This window comes from Phytophthora cinnamomi, assembly GCF_018691715.1.
Source record: "Phytophthora cinnamomi strain GKB4 chromosome Unknown Contig80, whole genome shotgun sequence".
In the NCBI taxonomy this organism is placed as follows: Eukaryota; Oomycota; class Peronosporomycetes; order Peronosporales; family Peronosporaceae; genus Phytophthora; species Phytophthora cinnamomi.
In genome coordinates this window covers 136,072-151,957 of record NW_027151013.1, presented here as the reverse complement: position 1 = coordinate 151,957, position 15,886 = coordinate 136,072, and the positions used below count along the sequence as shown (strand labels likewise).

The 15,886-nt window shown below is 58.9% G+C and overlaps 9 protein-coding genes across 9 annotated transcripts; 7 read left to right on the top strand and 2 right to left on the bottom strand.

Annotated features, from left to right (window-relative positions):
* Positions 1 to 90: 90 nt before the first annotated feature.
* IUM83_16102 (E3 ubiquitin-protein ligase HERC4) lies at positions 91 to 4,405 on the top strand (the record flags this gene model as incomplete). The annotated part of the gene is made up of 7 exons (XM_067940962.1): positions 91 to 150; positions 251 to 433; positions 503 to 751; positions 827 to 1,456; positions 2,081 to 2,128; positions 2,189 to 3,342; positions 4,054 to 4,405. The coding sequence occupies 7 exons, from the start codon at positions 91 to 93 to the stop codon at positions 4,403 to 4,405; spliced, it is 2,676 nt and encodes an 891-aa protein (XP_067785408.1).
* A 98-nt stretch (positions 4,406 to 4,503) lies between these two features.
* Positions 4,504 to 5,232, bottom strand: IUM83_16101 (Calcium homeostasis endoplasmic reticulum protein; the record flags this gene model as incomplete). Its single annotated transcript, XM_067940961.1, has 1 exon — positions 4,504 to 5,232. The coding sequence occupies one exon, from the start codon at positions 5,230 to 5,232 to the stop codon at positions 4,504 to 4,506; it is 729 nt and encodes a 242-aa protein (XP_067785467.1).
* Positions 5,233 to 5,394: 162 nt separating this feature from the next.
* Positions 5,395 to 6,537, bottom strand: IUM83_16100 (putative ribonuclease; the record flags this gene model as incomplete). Its single annotated transcript, XM_067940960.1, has 1 exon — positions 5,395 to 6,537. The coding sequence occupies one exon, from the start codon at positions 6,535 to 6,537 to the stop codon at positions 5,395 to 5,397; it is 1,143 nt and encodes a 380-aa protein (XP_067785476.1).
* Positions 6,538 to 7,407: 870 nt separating this feature from the next.
* On the top strand, positions 7,408 to 8,279 carry IUM83_16099 (cytochrome oxidase assembly; the record flags this gene model as incomplete). The annotated part of the gene is made up of 2 exons (XM_067940959.1): positions 7,408 to 8,167; positions 8,269 to 8,279. 2 exons carry the CDS (start codon positions 7,408 to 7,410, stop codon positions 8,277 to 8,279), a joined length of 771 nt encoding a protein of 256 aa, XP_067785452.1.
* A 679-nt stretch (positions 8,280 to 8,958) lies between these two features.
* On the top strand, positions 8,959 to 9,642 carry IUM83_16098 (cytochrome oxidase assembly; the record flags this gene model as incomplete). The annotated part of the gene is made up of 1 exon (XM_067940958.1): positions 8,959 to 9,642. The coding sequence occupies one exon, from the start codon at positions 8,959 to 8,961 to the stop codon at positions 9,640 to 9,642; it is 684 nt and encodes a 227-aa protein (XP_067785494.1).
* Positions 9,643 to 10,730: 1,088 nt separating this feature from the next.
* On the top strand, positions 10,731 to 11,678 carry IUM83_16097 (putative ribonuclease; the record flags this gene model as incomplete). Its single annotated transcript, XM_067940957.1, has 1 exon — positions 10,731 to 11,678. The coding sequence occupies one exon, from the start codon at positions 10,731 to 10,733 to the stop codon at positions 11,676 to 11,678; it is 948 nt and encodes a 315-aa protein (XP_067785454.1).
* A 419-nt stretch (positions 11,679 to 12,097) lies between these two features.
* IUM83_16096 (cytochrome oxidase assembly) lies at positions 12,098 to 13,676 on the top strand (the record flags this gene model as incomplete). Its single annotated transcript, XM_067940956.1, has 6 exons — positions 12,098 to 12,151; positions 12,223 to 12,486; positions 12,558 to 12,839; positions 12,908 to 13,183; positions 13,242 to 13,427; positions 13,497 to 13,676. 6 exons carry the CDS (start codon positions 12,098 to 12,100, stop codon positions 13,674 to 13,676), a joined length of 1,242 nt encoding a protein of 413 aa, XP_067785453.1.
* Positions 13,677 to 13,920: 244 nt separating this feature from the next.
* IUM83_16095 (Deoxyribose-phosphate aldolase) lies at positions 13,921 to 14,821 on the top strand (the record flags this gene model as incomplete). Its single annotated transcript, XM_067940955.1, has 4 exons — positions 13,921 to 13,953; positions 14,025 to 14,129; positions 14,191 to 14,548; positions 14,634 to 14,821. 4 exons carry the CDS (start codon positions 13,921 to 13,923, stop codon positions 14,819 to 14,821), a joined length of 684 nt encoding a protein of 227 aa, XP_067785456.1.
* A 184-nt stretch (positions 14,822 to 15,005) lies between these two features.
* On the top strand, positions 15,006 to 15,740 carry IUM83_16094 (riboflavin synthase, alpha subunit; the record flags this gene model as incomplete). Its single annotated transcript, XM_067940954.1, has 1 exon — positions 15,006 to 15,740. One exon carries the CDS (start codon positions 15,006 to 15,008, stop codon positions 15,738 to 15,740), a length of 735 nt encoding a protein of 244 aa, XP_067785455.1.
* Between the last annotated feature and the right edge of the window lie 146 nt (positions 15,741 to 15,886).

The window sequence follows — 15,886 nt, the reverse complement described above, 5'->3', positions numbered from 1 at the left end:
AACGTTTGAAACTCGAAGTGCCATTCCTCGAACGTCATCACGCAGGTCGAGTGCACCGCTGCTGCTGCTGCGCGCCGGGAGCTCCCCACGATGGCGGACCGCTTGATCCACCAGCGCGTGTTCAAAGTGTCGAAGGAGCTGAACCGACTGGTACGCTTTGCACGCTCTAAAGCGCTCCACAGCTCGCGCTACTCAATGCGCACTGGGCCAGTCAACCATTGCTCACTTCTTGCTGTTATCTCCACTGCAGGATCTACTGTGCGAGCAGCACCGCCGCCAGATCGGCCACCGCGACGGCCTGCCAGACTGGGAACAGCCGCGCACTCGGGCCGGCAAGACCAGCGCGCGGCACCAGACTACGCCCGCGTTCTTCGCATGGAACGAGGAGCCCCAGCAGAGATCGCAGGCGACGTGGCAGACGCAGACGCCACAGGTGGGTCATGTGGCAGCTCTGCGGCGGTGACAGTTGAGGGCGTGACGTTGACTGCTGTTGTTGCTGCAGAAGGTGGCGAGGACGCTGGACATGACGCCGACGAGAGAGCGGGAGGCGCTGGAGGATGCGGAGCCTGCGCCGGAGAGATCGCCCTTTGATAACTCCAGTGAGGACGGGCGAGAGAGTGCGGCGGTGCTGCCACTGCCGCCTGGAGATGTGGAGGATGAAGGGATGGACGAGGACTCGGCCATTGAGGTGGACAGCGAGGCCAGGTCGGAGGAGGAGGAGCAGGCCGTTGACGGAGTGAGGTCTGTTGCTGTGAGTCCTGCCAAAGAGGACATTTTGGACCGAGTCGCTCCCTCGTCTTTTATTGCTGCTGCTGCTGCGGTGCAGACACGGGCTTCAAACCCGTCGCTGGCTGTGGACACTTCTTCGTCGCTCTACCGTCCGTCGTCGAGTCCGCGGTACAAACACGGTCGGCGGCTTCTTGAGAGTGACGCAGCTGTGACTTCGTCGCGTCCTCAGGGGTATGCGGCTGGAGTGACTACGGAGCAGGCTGACCGCTATCGGATGAACCGGTCGAGCGGGAAAAGGTTCCGGTCTCCAGCCAAGCCAACGGCTTTGTGGGATGACCTCTGTAACAGCTACATTCATCAGAGCACTGCTAGCAGCAATAGTCGAAATGAACACAGCTTCTCGCACAAGCGACTGGCGCGCTCTGCTGCTGAGCGAGCATTTGGGGGCTCTTCGGTGTTCCGGACGCTCAACATGGACACGTACGCCTGGCCTCGATCCGGCGGCGAGCACCGACTTGTTTCGACCGGTTCCGAGGCAATGAACGTTGCCAACCAAGCGATGCGAGAGTTCCTGGGAGGAGGGCGGGACGAAGAAACTAAGCAATCTGAGCCACCCGTGCAGCCTCAACAGCGTGGCGTGGTGAATAGCAGGGTGGTGGTGGCGGCTGCTGAAACTGCAGAAGATGTGGGTAGCTCTTCAAGAAGCAGCAATCGCAAGGACAAAAGGGTATCCTTCGGCGGCCACAGCACGTATCCACAACCGCGAACTCTCCCGGTGCTCGCCGACAAAACCACACAGACCGACGACCTTCTTCTGACAGCTCGAAATGCCAGAAAGCAGCGATCGGACCAGCCCAATGCAGCTCAGCGCTCCCCCGCGCACTGCCCTGCTTGTGGTACTACCGACGGTGACTCCGAGCGCCCGAAAAAAGTACCTAGAGGACATGAAGATTCGTCAGCACCGGCCCAGCAGCGCAACTTCCGACGTACTAGCAGTAGCTTCAGCCAGCACTTGACGAACCCAATTTTGCTGAACCCGCGATACCCTCCGGAGCCTACAACTTTCCGCGGGAGATCAACGTACTCATCATCATTCAACGATAGGCTTGCATGGCGATAGCACTTCCACTAAAGAAGTAAATGCAGTACTGATGAGTAGCGTTGCGGTATGGTTCAACATGAACATGATGCTCCCCAAAATACTTTTCACTTTATTGGCGAGCTATCCCACGTAGACGCAGTTCGGTACTGCATCGATATGGCGGCGACTGTGGAAGAGCTGCTAGGCATCGAGGACCCGAGAAAGCAGCAGCTTGTGCGAATTTACCCCAAGTATGTCCGTCTACGACAGGGCAGTGAGATCCGCTACCGTCTGAAACTCACGCGACCTCCATCGAAGGTAGAATGACAAGCAGTTTGTTCCTATGACGAGATACAACAGCTCACCGTTCACGTGCAGGGCAAGGCTGTAACGATCCACGTGAGAGTTATCATGAATAAAGTTGGCATCACGGCGTCGCCAACGCAACTCATTGTCACGTCCAAGGACTGGAGGCAAACTCGAGAGATTACGGTCACGAGCTCGGTGGAGTCGGAGCTGCGCACGTTTCAAATTCATCACAAGATCCACGAGACGTACGATGAAGTCTACAACGCCATGGCGCTGTTGCCTTCACTGTTCGTGTCTGTGCTTCAGAAGGAGGCCACCTTCCTCTTTGGCTTCGGATGCGGCATCGACGGACGACTTGGCACGTACGGAGACACTAATACAACGACGCCAACACCGTTTACCAGTCGCTGGCTGCATCCATTGCAGCTTGCATGTGGGAAGGCGCACTCAGCAGTCGTGGACGTATACTCCAATCTGTACTGCTTCGGCTTGGGCGAAAATGGACAACTTGGGCAGGGCGAAGACAACTTGGATTCGTCCCAAGAACCCGTGCGTGTTCCGCAGCTCACATCGACATGTGTGCAATTCGTGGCGTGCGGGGCCAACCATACACTCTGCATGAGTGTTGATGGTCGAGTCTACGCGTGGGGGGACAACACTTTTGGCCAGCTAGGAATGGGAACCAAATCCGCACAGCCTGTAGGCACCCCGTTTCGAGTTGAAAAGCTGGTGAGCGTTCGAGGAATTGCCTGCGGAGGAGGGCAGTCGTTCATCATGACGAGGACCAATGTGTTGGCATCCGGGAGCAACATTGCAGGACAGCTTGGTATGGGCGACCGCATTGACAGAACAAGTTTCGAGCACATTCCGTTCTTCCGCAAGGTGATCGTTACTGTTGACGCGCTGGCTGAATCCAGCGCCAATTCCTGGCCTGAGGTGGATCCCACGCCAGAAGATGTTGAATTGTCCTGTGGGGTGTATCACACGCTGGCGCTCAGTGGATCTCGAGTGTACTCGTGGGGAATCGGCGACGACGGCCGATTAGGCCACGGTGACCACGAAAGTCGTTTGGTACCGACACTCATTAACTCGCTGAAGGACACACCATTCACAGCAGTTGCGTGCGGAGGAAGCCACAGTGGCGCCGTGACCGCCAGCGGGGATGTTTTCACGTGGGGGAGCGGCTCGCAGGGTCAACTTGGGCTGGGCAAGACTCGCTCGCGGTGTGTACCAACTCGCGTACGCGTATTGCAAGACATGGGAGTCACGCAACTTGCATTCGGCGAATGGCATTCCATGGCGCTTTGTAAAAATGGCACCTTGTTTGCTTGGGGCTTCGGCGAGGAAGGGCAATTGGGACTACCTGACGAAGATCTGGAGCCTACACGACGGGTAGCCTTGCTCCCAGTAGCCGTTCATGCGCTCTCGGGTACGGGCGCTACGATGGTATCGTGCGGAGGCTCGCACACGTTTGTCGTAACTGTGCAGGAAAATCGCAGGCAACAGCTTGCTCAAATGCATCGACGGGCTTCGCAACTGAATGTGCAGCAGGAAGAGCTACGGCTGGCAGCAATTACAACCCTCGGTCGCCGCTTATCCCGACGAACGACCTTCGAGCGCCATGCTAGCGACAGAGCTATTGCCCTCGACAAACTCCAGTCACAACAGCAAGCTAAAAAGAAGGCCGACTCGTTTGTGCGCAAATGCAATAGCGCCCGTCGAGCAGAGCCATCTCCCCATCCTGTTGATTCGGCTGTAGCTGAATCGTTTTCATGGAAATCACGACCTCTATCATCCAGACTGTCGGTGCGTAACGCGTTTCGCCAACAGAACCACGAGATGGAGCAGTGGCGAGAGTCGATGGCGCCTCCCGATGTGCTTCCTCCCAGAACACGAGGCAGATTGGGAGTGTCACCACGTCTCCTTCGACTAAGTGAGCAAGTTGGTCGACGCCGAAAGCAGGCACAGAACCCCGCCGTCATCCAAGCTGTCGCCGATGCAGTGCAAGCTGCGACAGCGGACTGCTTGCGTCTTGGAAGTATGGGCTTCTGCATGGAGTCGAGAAGTCCCAAAGCCTCGGCTCGACACGACCAAAGGGACGAAGACGATGAAGCTCTACAGATCACGGAGATCGCCTACGGTCTGCGCGTCGAATCGCTTTCTGCTGTTGGCGGCGGGTCTGATGGCGACTACGAGGAAGACAGCGACGACGAAATCGCGCTGTTCCCCGTGAGTGACAGGCATCAAGCCATGGAGACCGACATCCGAACCAGATTCTCGCACTAGTGTAGCCCATCGATAACCAAAACGACGTCCTTGATTGATATAGAGTAGTTAGTAAACGGGGACCTCACCTTGCTGTCCGCATCACATGCGCGCTCGCGTCAGTTCCTCTCCTCGTCCCGGTAAAACTCGGACAGTCGAATCTCGAGTCGGGCCGGCTCCACGGGCGGTAAGCTGCCGACGCTCGCGACGACCTCCCGCGGGATCGGGGCGTACGCGGGTACTCCACTCAGTCGAGCGAACTTGCAGACGTTGGCCATCGCCCCAACGGACATGCCTCCCAAGGGGTCAATTGACATTGGCGGGGCTTGAGCCTGAACGGCATTGGGGGAGCCGAACGGAGCTCTCGGGGGCGGCGACGGCACGAACCCGGTTGGAGCCCCCGCTGGTGGGGGTTGGGCCCCGCACGCCTGCTGCTTCTTCCATTGGTAGTAGTCGGAGAACGGGCCGCCAGGCCTCAGGAAGGCGAAGTCCGGGTTGTCGCGCTCGCGCTGCCTGGCGGTGGCCTCGAACGCGTCGCCGTTGCGCGCCACGAACTCCACGAGGCGGTCGATGCGGTTGCGGACCTCAGACGGCACGTCGTCCACAGCCGCGGGCTCCGGCGCGGCCGCGAACCTGCTGGCGGACGCAGGAGCGTTGGCGTGGATCGGCGGCGGGCGGAACGGCACGCCCGGCACGGCCGGAGCCGAGGCGAGCGGCGGTCCGTTCGAAGCGCCTTGGGAGCGCGCGGCAGCTGCGATGGAGGCCAGACGAGCGGCCTCCTTGGCCTGCGCGATGCGCGCCTGGAACTGCTGCTCCAGCTGCGCCGAGGACATCGGCGCGCGGTTCATATTGCTGAAAGTGTACTGTACCAGTAATTTGGCACGTTGTTATGATTAGCTGATTGCTAACGTCAATGAGTAAATTACTGCCTATATTAGCCTCTAAAGCAGTACATCGAATAGCAGTACTCCTCTCCGCTAACTTCAACTTGACCCTATCCGACTACCGAGTTAGTAGTGGCGCCCGTTGCAGTGGTTGTCACTGCCGCTCCACTCGCAGAACCAGAGCAGGCCGCAGAAGCTCTGCTGGCCGAAGAGCTGGCAGAAGGGCTGCGAGCGCGGCGCGTGCGGCTGGATCGGAGCTGAGATGCTTGGGACAGTCGCTGGGGCTGCAGTGGTGGCAGCGGGGGAGGTGGCGGCGGACGACGCGGACGAGTCCGGGGCCGTGTACGCCGTCAGCTGGATCGGGTATTCGCCCGAGCAGTACTCGAACGGCGCGGACGCCGTGATCGTGGCGCAGTCGGTCTGCGTGGTCGGGCCCTCGCTCGAGATGTTCGAGGGCTTCTCGTAGCACGTACGGATCGACGAGAGGCTGTTGTTGCCGTCCACTGACGAGCACAGCACGATGACGTCGTGGTCGTACAGCGCCTCGATCTCCGCCAGTGTCGTCTGGGGCGTCGACTGCGCCGCCCACTTGTTGATTTGCTCTGTCGCAGTGCTGATGCGGTCGGCCGTGTTGAGCGTGGCGGTGAAGTACGTGACCGCGGCCGAGATGAAGTCGTCGCCGTCCGCGTGGTAGCACAGGCCGTGCTTCTGGAACTCGTGGTCGTAGATCTCGCACAGCGTGTCGTAGGTCGACTCCTGCGTGGCGTCCACCCACTTCTCGCCCATAGTGGCGAGCAGGTCGCTCTCAAGCAGCGCGAACTCGGCCGCGTCGTACGGCTGGTTGGTGACAGTCGAGTTCGGGTTGCAGCAACTCACGTAGCCGTCGTTGTAGTTGGGCCACAGGCCGTGGATCGTGAGCTCGCTTTTCACTCGACTCGCCACGCATGCCGTGCCGTTCGGGTACACGTCGACGTTCTGGTGCGAGATGGTCTCGTCGTAGCCCCTGAGCAGGTCGCGGCAGAACTGCGGCACGAAGAGCTGCTCCAGGACGAGGTAGTCGAAGTCGCCAGGTGTCTCGGTCTTGGCCAGGCAGTCCGCGGCCGAGGTGAGGCACGTCTTGGCCGGCGCCGAGCAGATGTCCACGCACTCGGACGTCGAGTTCGTGGAGGACCAGCCGCCAGCGTAGTTGGTGGCGGTACCGCTGGTGGCCTGGAAGTCGGCGGCCAGCAGCGTGGAGGCGAGCAAGGCAGTGGCGAAGCTAGTGAACATGGTCGTGTGCCTAGAGCTCGTCGAGTACTCGGGAGAAATGAGTGCGAGGAATTAAATTCCGTTGTGAGCGTCTCGGGGTGTAAGGATGGATAGCAGGCAGATGCATGCCGCGCGGATCTTTCGTCAGCGTGCATCGACGCTCACGGAGACGCGCTCGGGCCTTGACGCGGACCCCTGCACGCGTGCGAAGTTTCGTGATCAACGGCGTTGTCCGGTCGCCTCGACTGGCGAGTGCCCCAGCGTTTCCCTGTCTATGGGTTTCACCGCGCGAAGTCCGTTGACACGCATCCCACAAGGACGAGACGAGGAGGCCGCAGGAGAGGGAGTCCTCATCAATCGCCCGCGCTGCAGGATACGCCTGACAAGAGCGCGCGCAAACTCGCCCGATGCATGCGCGAGTGCTGTCCGTCGTCGACAACGCGACGCCAGCAGCGCCTATGCCGGCGCTACACACATGCATACTGAGAGCATTTTTACCAGATCTCTCTATCTGCGTGACTCACTTGCGAAGGAGGGGCGCCGACCTGTTAGCTCTGGGCTCCGCGTCCACGACGCAATGGCACCCTGCTGCCATTGTCTTGTGCGCCTGTCGTCGTCTCGGTGGCCACCCTCCCGCCAGTCGAGCTCGTCTCGGTGGCGACAATTTCGACGAGTGTCGAGATCTCGAGATCTCGAGATGAGCGCCGGTCGACGCCTGAAGACACTCGTGTAGTATCATGAATAGGGCTTTCGTCCAGTTCCGTACTGGTGGACACACTGTTTGTGTGATCGCGCGCAGCCGTTACGGCCACTCAAATCTGGTAGGAACAGTAGGGGCTCAGTTGTGGTTTCAAGGTCTCGACAAAGGGAGAAAGGAACCGGAGGAAAAGAATGGCGTCCGTGAGCAGCGACGGCAGCAGAGCGACGGAGGGCCAGGCGCTGGCCCTGGACGAGTTGCTGGGCGACTTCGAGGTGAAGCAGCGCGGCCTGCTGCTCGTGGCCATCGACAAGGCCGTGGACAAGGCCATGAAGAAGCAGAGCGAGATGCTGGACGTCGTCAAGAGCAAGGTAGAGGCGCGCCACCGTCAGGCCGTGGACGAGCTGCGCGACGAGGTGGCGCGCACGCAGCCGAGCTTCCTGGACACGGCCATCGGCCGCACGCTCAGCGCCGAGAACAACGCAGGCCTGGCCAGCTGGATCGCCGACGGCGCCCTCAAGGACCAGGCGCTGAGCTACCTGTTCAAGCTGCGCGGTCACCTGGAGGCGGGCCAGGGCAACGCCTTCCGCAGCGACTTCGAGGCGCTGCTGGCCGTGTACATGGAGTACCTCAAGATCCCCATGGCCCGCGGCAACAGGCTCAATAATCGTATCGAAGACTTGCACGAAGCGCTCTACAACAAGGCTGACTATAACGACGACCTAGTTAATCTAGTGTACCGCGTGCGCTGGGGCTGTCAGGGCGTGCGCTCCATCGGTAATGCGCGCTCGCATGACGCGACGCCGCTCTCGGAGAGCGAGACGCTCGAGCTCTGCGGCTGCTTTAGTGCTATCGGCGCGGCCATGCCGACGCTCGCGCTTGAGTTTGACGTTTGCAAGCGCAAACCGGAGGTGCTGCCGCTCCCGAGCGACACCTCGAAGCTATCGATGAATGGTAATTCCTCTGGCGTAGATATGGCTATGCTGGCGCAACTGCGTCAGGCAGCAGGCAATGGTGGCGACCAATCTTCGTTCGACTTCGACTTCATTATCCAGCTAATGGCTAACAACGTCATCAACGTCAACTCGACCATGAAATCGCCGCCTTCTCTCTGTCAAGACTCCCAGCCTAATCGAGTGCCGTCGCTACCGCCAGGATTTAGTAATGGCAGCCTAGGTCTATCCAGCCAAGGTATATTCGGCAGTCAAGGTCTTCCCAGCCAAAGTCTACCCGGCCAAGGTTTATCCAGCCAAGGTCTATCCAGCCAAAGTTTATCGAACCAAAGTCTATCCAACCAAAGCCTATCGAGTCAAGCGCCGCCGTTGCCGTCTGGACCGCCGGGCTTGGATTTGAACAGTTTGAACTTAAACACTCTCAACGGTTTGAACGGCAGCTCGACTCAAGCCCCATCATTATCGCGTCTAGGCTCGATCGGTAGCACTACCAGCAATTCAAGTCAACACCAGCCGCCGCTGCCTCCAGGATACAATGACAATTCCGGAGGAGTGTGGTCTAATCCGCCACTGCCGACTGGAAGTCCTCCGAAGCCGTCTACGCAGCCCCCGCTTCCTCCTGGATCGGAAAGCCCGCTGAGATCGCCGCATCCGTTTAGAGCTGAAAGCCCAATGAAGAGTCCGTCGCAGCCGCCATTGCCGCCTAGCGCCGACAGTTCTCCTCAGAAGAGATTAACTCAAGCTTCGTCGGCTGGTTTCGCTATGAAGCAGAATGACGGACCTACTCAAGCTATGCTGTCACTTGTGCCGACCTTCACGTTCTATCACGACCGGCCAACTGAATTGCCCAAGGAGAGCGATCGTGTCCGTAAGGCCATGTTTGCTCGCATGCTTAATCATATGGACGAGTTGCCGAAGGCGACGCTGTGTCCACTTCTACCAGGCCACGACCCGACGTGCCCGCTTTCGCACACGTACATTGAGGTCATGGCGTATAATCCGCTGTATAAGCGCTTAATTTGCCGCCAGCCGTCTCACTACTGGGGAAGCCAAATCCAGGAAGACGAGAGCTGCGTGTGCGTGCACGTAGATACCGGAGTCACTTGGGACTGGATGGACGAGGCGCGAGATAAGCGTATGTACTGCGCCCGTGGGTCCAAGTGCAGCAACAGCAAGTGCATCAAGTCGCATACGTTCGAGGAAATGTGCTGGTACAATCCGTCGTACAAGATTAAACGCTGCACGGTGCGCGCGCACGACCACATTGCTCGAGCGCGAGGCACAATCGCGCCGCCGCTTGACTGCAGCTACTACCACATTGAAGAGGGCAAGAATGCGGACAAACGCGAGTTCACGGCCGAGTACGACCACGTTGGCAAGGACATCAAGATGCTGTTCATCGAGCGCTCGCACAAGCCTCTTGCTGATCGCCTTGAGGCCCTGCGCTACGCACGCGCCAACAACCTCAGCCTGTGAGCTGAGCAGCCTATCTCCACGGACTGCATTGAGGCAGCAGCCCCTGCATATCGTTAATTTCTTTTCCCCAGCTTGACCTTGTGCCAAGCGTGCATGTTAATTCTCACTTAGCTTAGCTTAGCTTTGATTTTGGTAGACGACTCGGTGCTCTCATTGGCGTCCTACATGTAGATCAAGACTGGTAGCTATCGTCAAGTAGTCGACGAGCTCCGCGGCATTTAAACCGTTGAAGCCATGCATTTGCTATCGATGAATCCTTTTTGCTTGATGCTTCTTGGTTGATGTATTTAATTCGTCGACAACTCCAGACTTGGGAAGTTCAACAAGTGCGAATCTGGTCAACTTGATAGGGATCAGGTCAGGTGATCTTGACCAGCAAGCGCGACACCGTGTGTGCACCCTTGAAGTGGCCGTGGGAAGCGAGTGCAGTACGTAATGTTTTCGCCAGTGGATTTTTCAGCTTGCTCTGATGTAGAGCAGAGGTGCTGTCGCGCAACACCAAGACCGAAATGTGCTGATGCGTTTGGTTGAGCGTCGCAGTAAAAGAATTGGTCTTCCTTACATATCCGTTCGCTGACTCACTGCACTGAGTGCATTGACTAAAACGGTTCAACGAATGCAAAACTGCTCGATCGAATCGAATAGCTTTCAGCGCACGGACTTTCGGTTCAAGGACAAGTTGTTGACGTGACTGGGTGGCTTTATGCATTGACAGCAGCTGGACCCCGTTGCCCTCTCATGACAGCGACGCACCAGAGCTTTTCGATTCTGTCGATGTGGTTCAATCGAATGGACGGCTGCGCATCGGAGACCGTCGGCGACTAACAAATGCGGACGACTACGACACCAGGATGTGCCATCAAGCATGCAACGGTGACATTAGTGCGTGGGTGGAGTTGCCTCCGACAACTCGACACCGAGGCGCATCGGACAGTGCACCTCGGGCGGGATTTGCGCCTCGAGCTTCGGGCCAAGGCGCCGTCTGCCTCGATGACTGCGCTTCCCGGCGCCGGCGTGAAAGACCTCGCTGCCGATCGCTGGTCCACAACGCAATTCGCCCGCTCGAGCTCAAGTCGCCCCCAGTCACGATGTTCACCACCTTCACCACCGCCCTCCTCGCCTCCACGCTGCTGGCCGCCGACTTCCAGGCCTCGAGTGCTGCGGCCACCAACTACGCCGGCGGCTGGCTCGCCTCGGATCCCACGAACCAGTGCGTGGACATCTGCTCGGCGCCGGCCAAGACGTGCCTCACCTCGGCCGCAGACTGCCTGGCCAAGACCGAGACGCCCGGCGACTTCGATTACCTCGTGCTGGAGCAGCTCTTCGTGCCGCAGTTCTGCCGCGACCTGCTCAAGGGCGTTGACTCCACCATCTCGCACCAGAACATCGACGTGTACCCGAACGGCACGGCCTGCGTGCCGAGCGTGGTCAAGAGCGAGCTCACGATCCACGGCCTGTGGCCCAACTACAACGACGGCTACGTGAGCTGCTGCAACCCGAACTCGTCAGTCACCAACCAGCCGTACAACGCTCACGACTTCGCCGCGGCCCAGAGCACGCTGGTCGCCACCATGGGCGAGAAGTGGGTGGACGCCACGCAGGCCACCACGTACGACTCGCTGTGCGAGATCTACAACCACGAGTTCCAGAAGCACGGCCTGTGCTACGCCGCGGACGGCGACGACTACATCTCGGCCGCTGTTAGCTACTTCACCGCCACGCTCAACACGGCCGACCGCATTAGCACTGCCACAGAGCAGATCAACAACTGGGCGGCTCAGTCCACGCCCCAGACGACGCTGGCGGAGATCGAAGCGCTGTACGACCACAGCGTCATGGTGCTGTGCTCGGCTGTGGATGGCACGAACCAACTGTCGGCTATCCGCACGTGCTACCAGAAGCCCTCGAACATCACGAGCGAGGGCCCGACCACTCAGATTGACTGTGCTGCCGCTACCGCGACCTCCACGTTCTCCGTGTGCTCGAGCGACTCGCCGATCACGCTGACGGCGTACACTGCCCCCACCTCGGCTTAAATGCATGCAGACGATGGTGTCGATAGAACGTAGATGCAGCCTGCTAACATGAAGTTCAATGCGCCACAGACCTAACGTTGCGCAATAGTTTGGTCGTTCCAGTGCCATCGTCCCAGAGAGATGTCGGCGCAGTATGCTAACATGTAGATGGTGGCAGGCATCAGAGGAACTTTTATCGACGAGTTCCTTGCCCAACTGTCGGATCCCTTTGTGAAAGCCACTTCCCAGTTTGAGATACCCAACCAAGGACTGACACAACTGGAATTGCCGTCGGAGACGTATACGGTCTCTCAGGACATGGCGTCTCAACTTCTTCTGGTGCTCATTCTGCCTCGCGTGTCGATTTATCAGTCGACCTGGTTTCACTAACCTGAATTCATGCGCAGCGAGGACGTGCCTCCACATCCAGATTGCTCCCGATGAAGCCGCCAATTCGTTCAAGCAAGCTGATGTTGCTGAATCCTGCGCAAAAGGTAAACCAAGTTCCGAGCTGTGTTAGCAATTTTGAACCTGACATGGTTATTTGTCTTGGTCGCATACACAGCGCTACTCCGCGTCATGGGCTTCAAACATGCTGAAAAAGTCTAAAAACTCCATGATGGAGTCACCGTTGCCGTGGTGGCTCTTTGGTACGGCAGGACTGGTCGCGACTACGCTTACGGTTGGTGCTGCAGCACGCCTCACGCGAAGTGGAGGGTCGACGCTGTACTGGAAGCCGCATTTCCTGCACCCGAAGACGAAGACTGAGTGGCACGACGAATTCGATGTCTACTGTGATTTCTGTGTTCGATGCCAACGCATCCCAATGGTAAGCCGAGGTCGTAGATTTACGTCTGCCTTGGTAGTGACGCATCCGCTTCTGTCCACGATTTTTGCTAGACGCTGGAAGAGTTCAAGCGGAACTACAAGTGGGAATCGGCTCACCGCACGCTCGGTCAACTGACGGCGCTCTCGTTCGTGGGGCCACTCGCGTACTTTGCCATGAAAAGAAAGCTTCCGATTTCAGCTCAAGCTCCTCTGGCGCTAATTGCTGGTCTGGGGGCCACACAACTCTACATCGGCCGAGAAATGGTGTCGAGCAACGTCAAGCCTCGACGTAAGAATGGTGGACGCGACCACGAACCAATGTTTGAGGGAGCCACATTCTTTCTTCCAGTTCACGTAAGTTCCGTGATCGTATTGAATTGGTGAAATCGCAAGCAACTTGAGTGGTTGTTGATTTAATGCAGTCCGCACTGTCGTTGGCGAACTTCTCGTTGCTGATTTGGACTGGACTGGAGATCGTGTCTCCTGTATCGAGGGCTATCACCGTGCGTGGATTCATGACTCCGGGTGTGCTCAAAGAGATGGGCGAGATTCGCAAACACTTTGTAGCCTTGACAGGGCTAGTCGCCAGCACGATATTCGCTGGTTCGCTCGTGGCGGAGATCGATGGCGGGCGCGAGTTTCAAACATTCCCCAAGATGGGCAGTCGCTGGATCCCCCACGGGCTGTTCGAGCAGAAGGTAACTGCAGAATATTCGCATTGTTTGGCTTTGCTAACGTTGAAATATGCTTGTACAGCCATGGCTACGCAACTTCCATGACAACGTGGCGCTCGTTCAGCTCGACCACCGCCTGCTGGCACTGACCACGTTGGCGGCCTACACGACGGTTTTCTTCAAGGTGCGCAAACCTGGCATTTGGACGAATCTCCCGGAGGACGCCAAGCGCGCGATAATGCTGGCCTTTGCAGCTACTGGCGGCCAAGTACGGGTAGTTTGTGCGGATATAGTTCAGTCGAGTCGTCTCTCACGAACTCGCTTTGCCAATTCGCAGGTCTTCATGGGTGCAACGATGTTGGTGAACGAGGTGCCGACGCCGCTGGCGATGGTGCACCAGGGCGGCGCGACGCTGGTGCTCGGATCTTCGCTGTGGGTACTGCACTCGCTTCGCTTTGCGCGCCCAAGCGGGTTGCTGGGCGTTGCCGTCGCCACCGCAGCCTCCAAGGTCACGTGAGCTGCTCGGATCTGTGGCGTGTGCTCGTTGAAGTTGAGACTCAGCATCTATCTGATTGGTTGGTGTTTATTTTCTTTTTAACGAATCGAATGACACTGCGTTTTTTTGCGTTGAACCCCGTAAGTATCGCCTGAATACTTACCTGCGTGGAGCCTTCAAGTGCGGACGACGCAGTGCTTGGTGCTCGGCATCTCTCATTCACGTACTTGCACCGCATTGCGCACGCCAACGTCTCACCTCCACCATGAATCAATACGTCGACCACACGCTCCTCAAGGTAAATACGCAGCGCACCCACAGCCTACTGACGCAGCGGAGACCTGACCGATCTTTTGTGCGTGTCAACAGGCGGACGCCCAGCCGTCCCAGATCAAGACGCTGTGCCAGGAGGCTGCCCAGTACTCCTTCTGCTCCGTGTGCGTCAACTCGTCGTACGCGGCGCTGGCTCGCCATGTGAGGGCACTGAGTCTGTGATGCAAGCACTGTAGCTTGTTCTAAGGTTATTTTGTTGTAGACACTGGATGCACTCAAGGACAGCAGCAAGTCGCACGTGAAGGTGTGTTGCGCCGTCGGCTTCCCGCTGGGCGCGGCCACGACCGCCACCAAGGCTTTCGAGGCTCAGCAGTGCCTGGACGCCGGCGCCGAGGAGATCGACATGGTTATCAACGTCGGCATGCTGCACGCCGAGGAGTACGACTTTGTGCTGCGCGACATCTGCGCGGTTGTCGCTGTCTGCAAGGAGCGCGGCGCCGTCAGCAAGGTGATCCTCGAGACGGCGCTGCTGTCCACGGAGCAGATCCGCAAGGCGAGCGAGCTGGCCATCGCCGCCGGTGCCGACTTCATCAAGACGTCCACGGGTTTCTCAACGCGCGGTGCGTTTCGCTGCAAATGTGCTGTTTCATCCAGGCTTGTACAGCTAACGATATACCTCTGGATTGCTGGATGGTGCTGGGGCAGGTGCCAGCGAGGAAGACGTGAAGCTCATGGCGAGCATTGCCAAGCCCGCCGGCAAGCAGGTGAAGGCCAGCGGCGGTATCCGCTCAGCCGCCGACGCACAGAAGATGATCGCGCTCGGGGCCACGCGGCTCGGCACGAGCGCCGGCGTCAAGATCGCCCAGGGCCAGCAGAGCTCGGACGCGTACTAGGCCAAGATGGCTACATTGTCATGAATGCCTGTGTCCCGAATCAAAGTGTCTCAAAACGCTGATTACGTAGTGGTGTAATGAAAAGTCGGCATCTGATTGGCTCGCGTTACGAATACCGATCACAGCGAGCTGTTCACTTTCCATTTCGACTTCTGACGCCGACAGCTCTTACGTCTGGTACGCCATGTTCACGGGCATCATCGAGGAGATCGGCACGGTCGTGTCCATGCAGGAGCGCGACGACCTGCTGCTGTGGAACGGCGAGCGCGGCACGGGCTTCGAGCTGGTGGTGCGCGTGGCGGTGGCGCTGGAGGGCGCGTACCTGGGCTGCAGCATCGCCGTGAACGGCACGTGCCTGACGGCCACGAGCATCGCCGAGGACCGCGTGGCCTTCGGCGTGGCGCCCGAGACGCTGCGCCGCACCAACCTGGGCCAGCTACAGCCCGGCGACAAGGTGAACGTGGAGCGCAGCATGGGCGTGGACTCGCGCAACAGCGGCCACTTCGTGCAGGGCCACGTGGACGGCACGGGCGCCATCCTGTCCTTCACGCGCGAGGACGACTCGCTCTGGGTGCGCATCTCGGCGGCGCCCGAGCTGCTGCGCGACGTGGTTCCCAAGGGCTACATCGCCATCGACGGCACGAGCCTCACGGTGTGCGACGTGGACCGCGCCGGCGGCTGGTTCTCCATCATGCTCATCTCGCACACGCAAAACCACATCATTCTGCCTCTCAAGAAGGTGGGCGACCGCGTCAACCTTGAGCCGGACGTGCTGGGCAAGTACGCCGCGCGCTCCATGGGCGGCGTGCTGGAGCGGGTGGACGCGCTCGAGCGCCAGCTGCAGCTCACCAAGAGCGTCACGGCGGGACTCGCGCTCGTGGCCACCGCGCTCACTGCAGCGCTCGTCCTTCGGAAGTGAGCAAGACGTTAGGTAGCCTGTAACTACATGTAGATAAACCGCTTTTCAATGCATGGCACGTGCAAGTTGAGGAGCGAGGAGGGGTGAGTTCGCGTTACATTATGCCTCAAAAAGACCGGTTGTCGGGTGGTGTGTCCTGCTCTTCA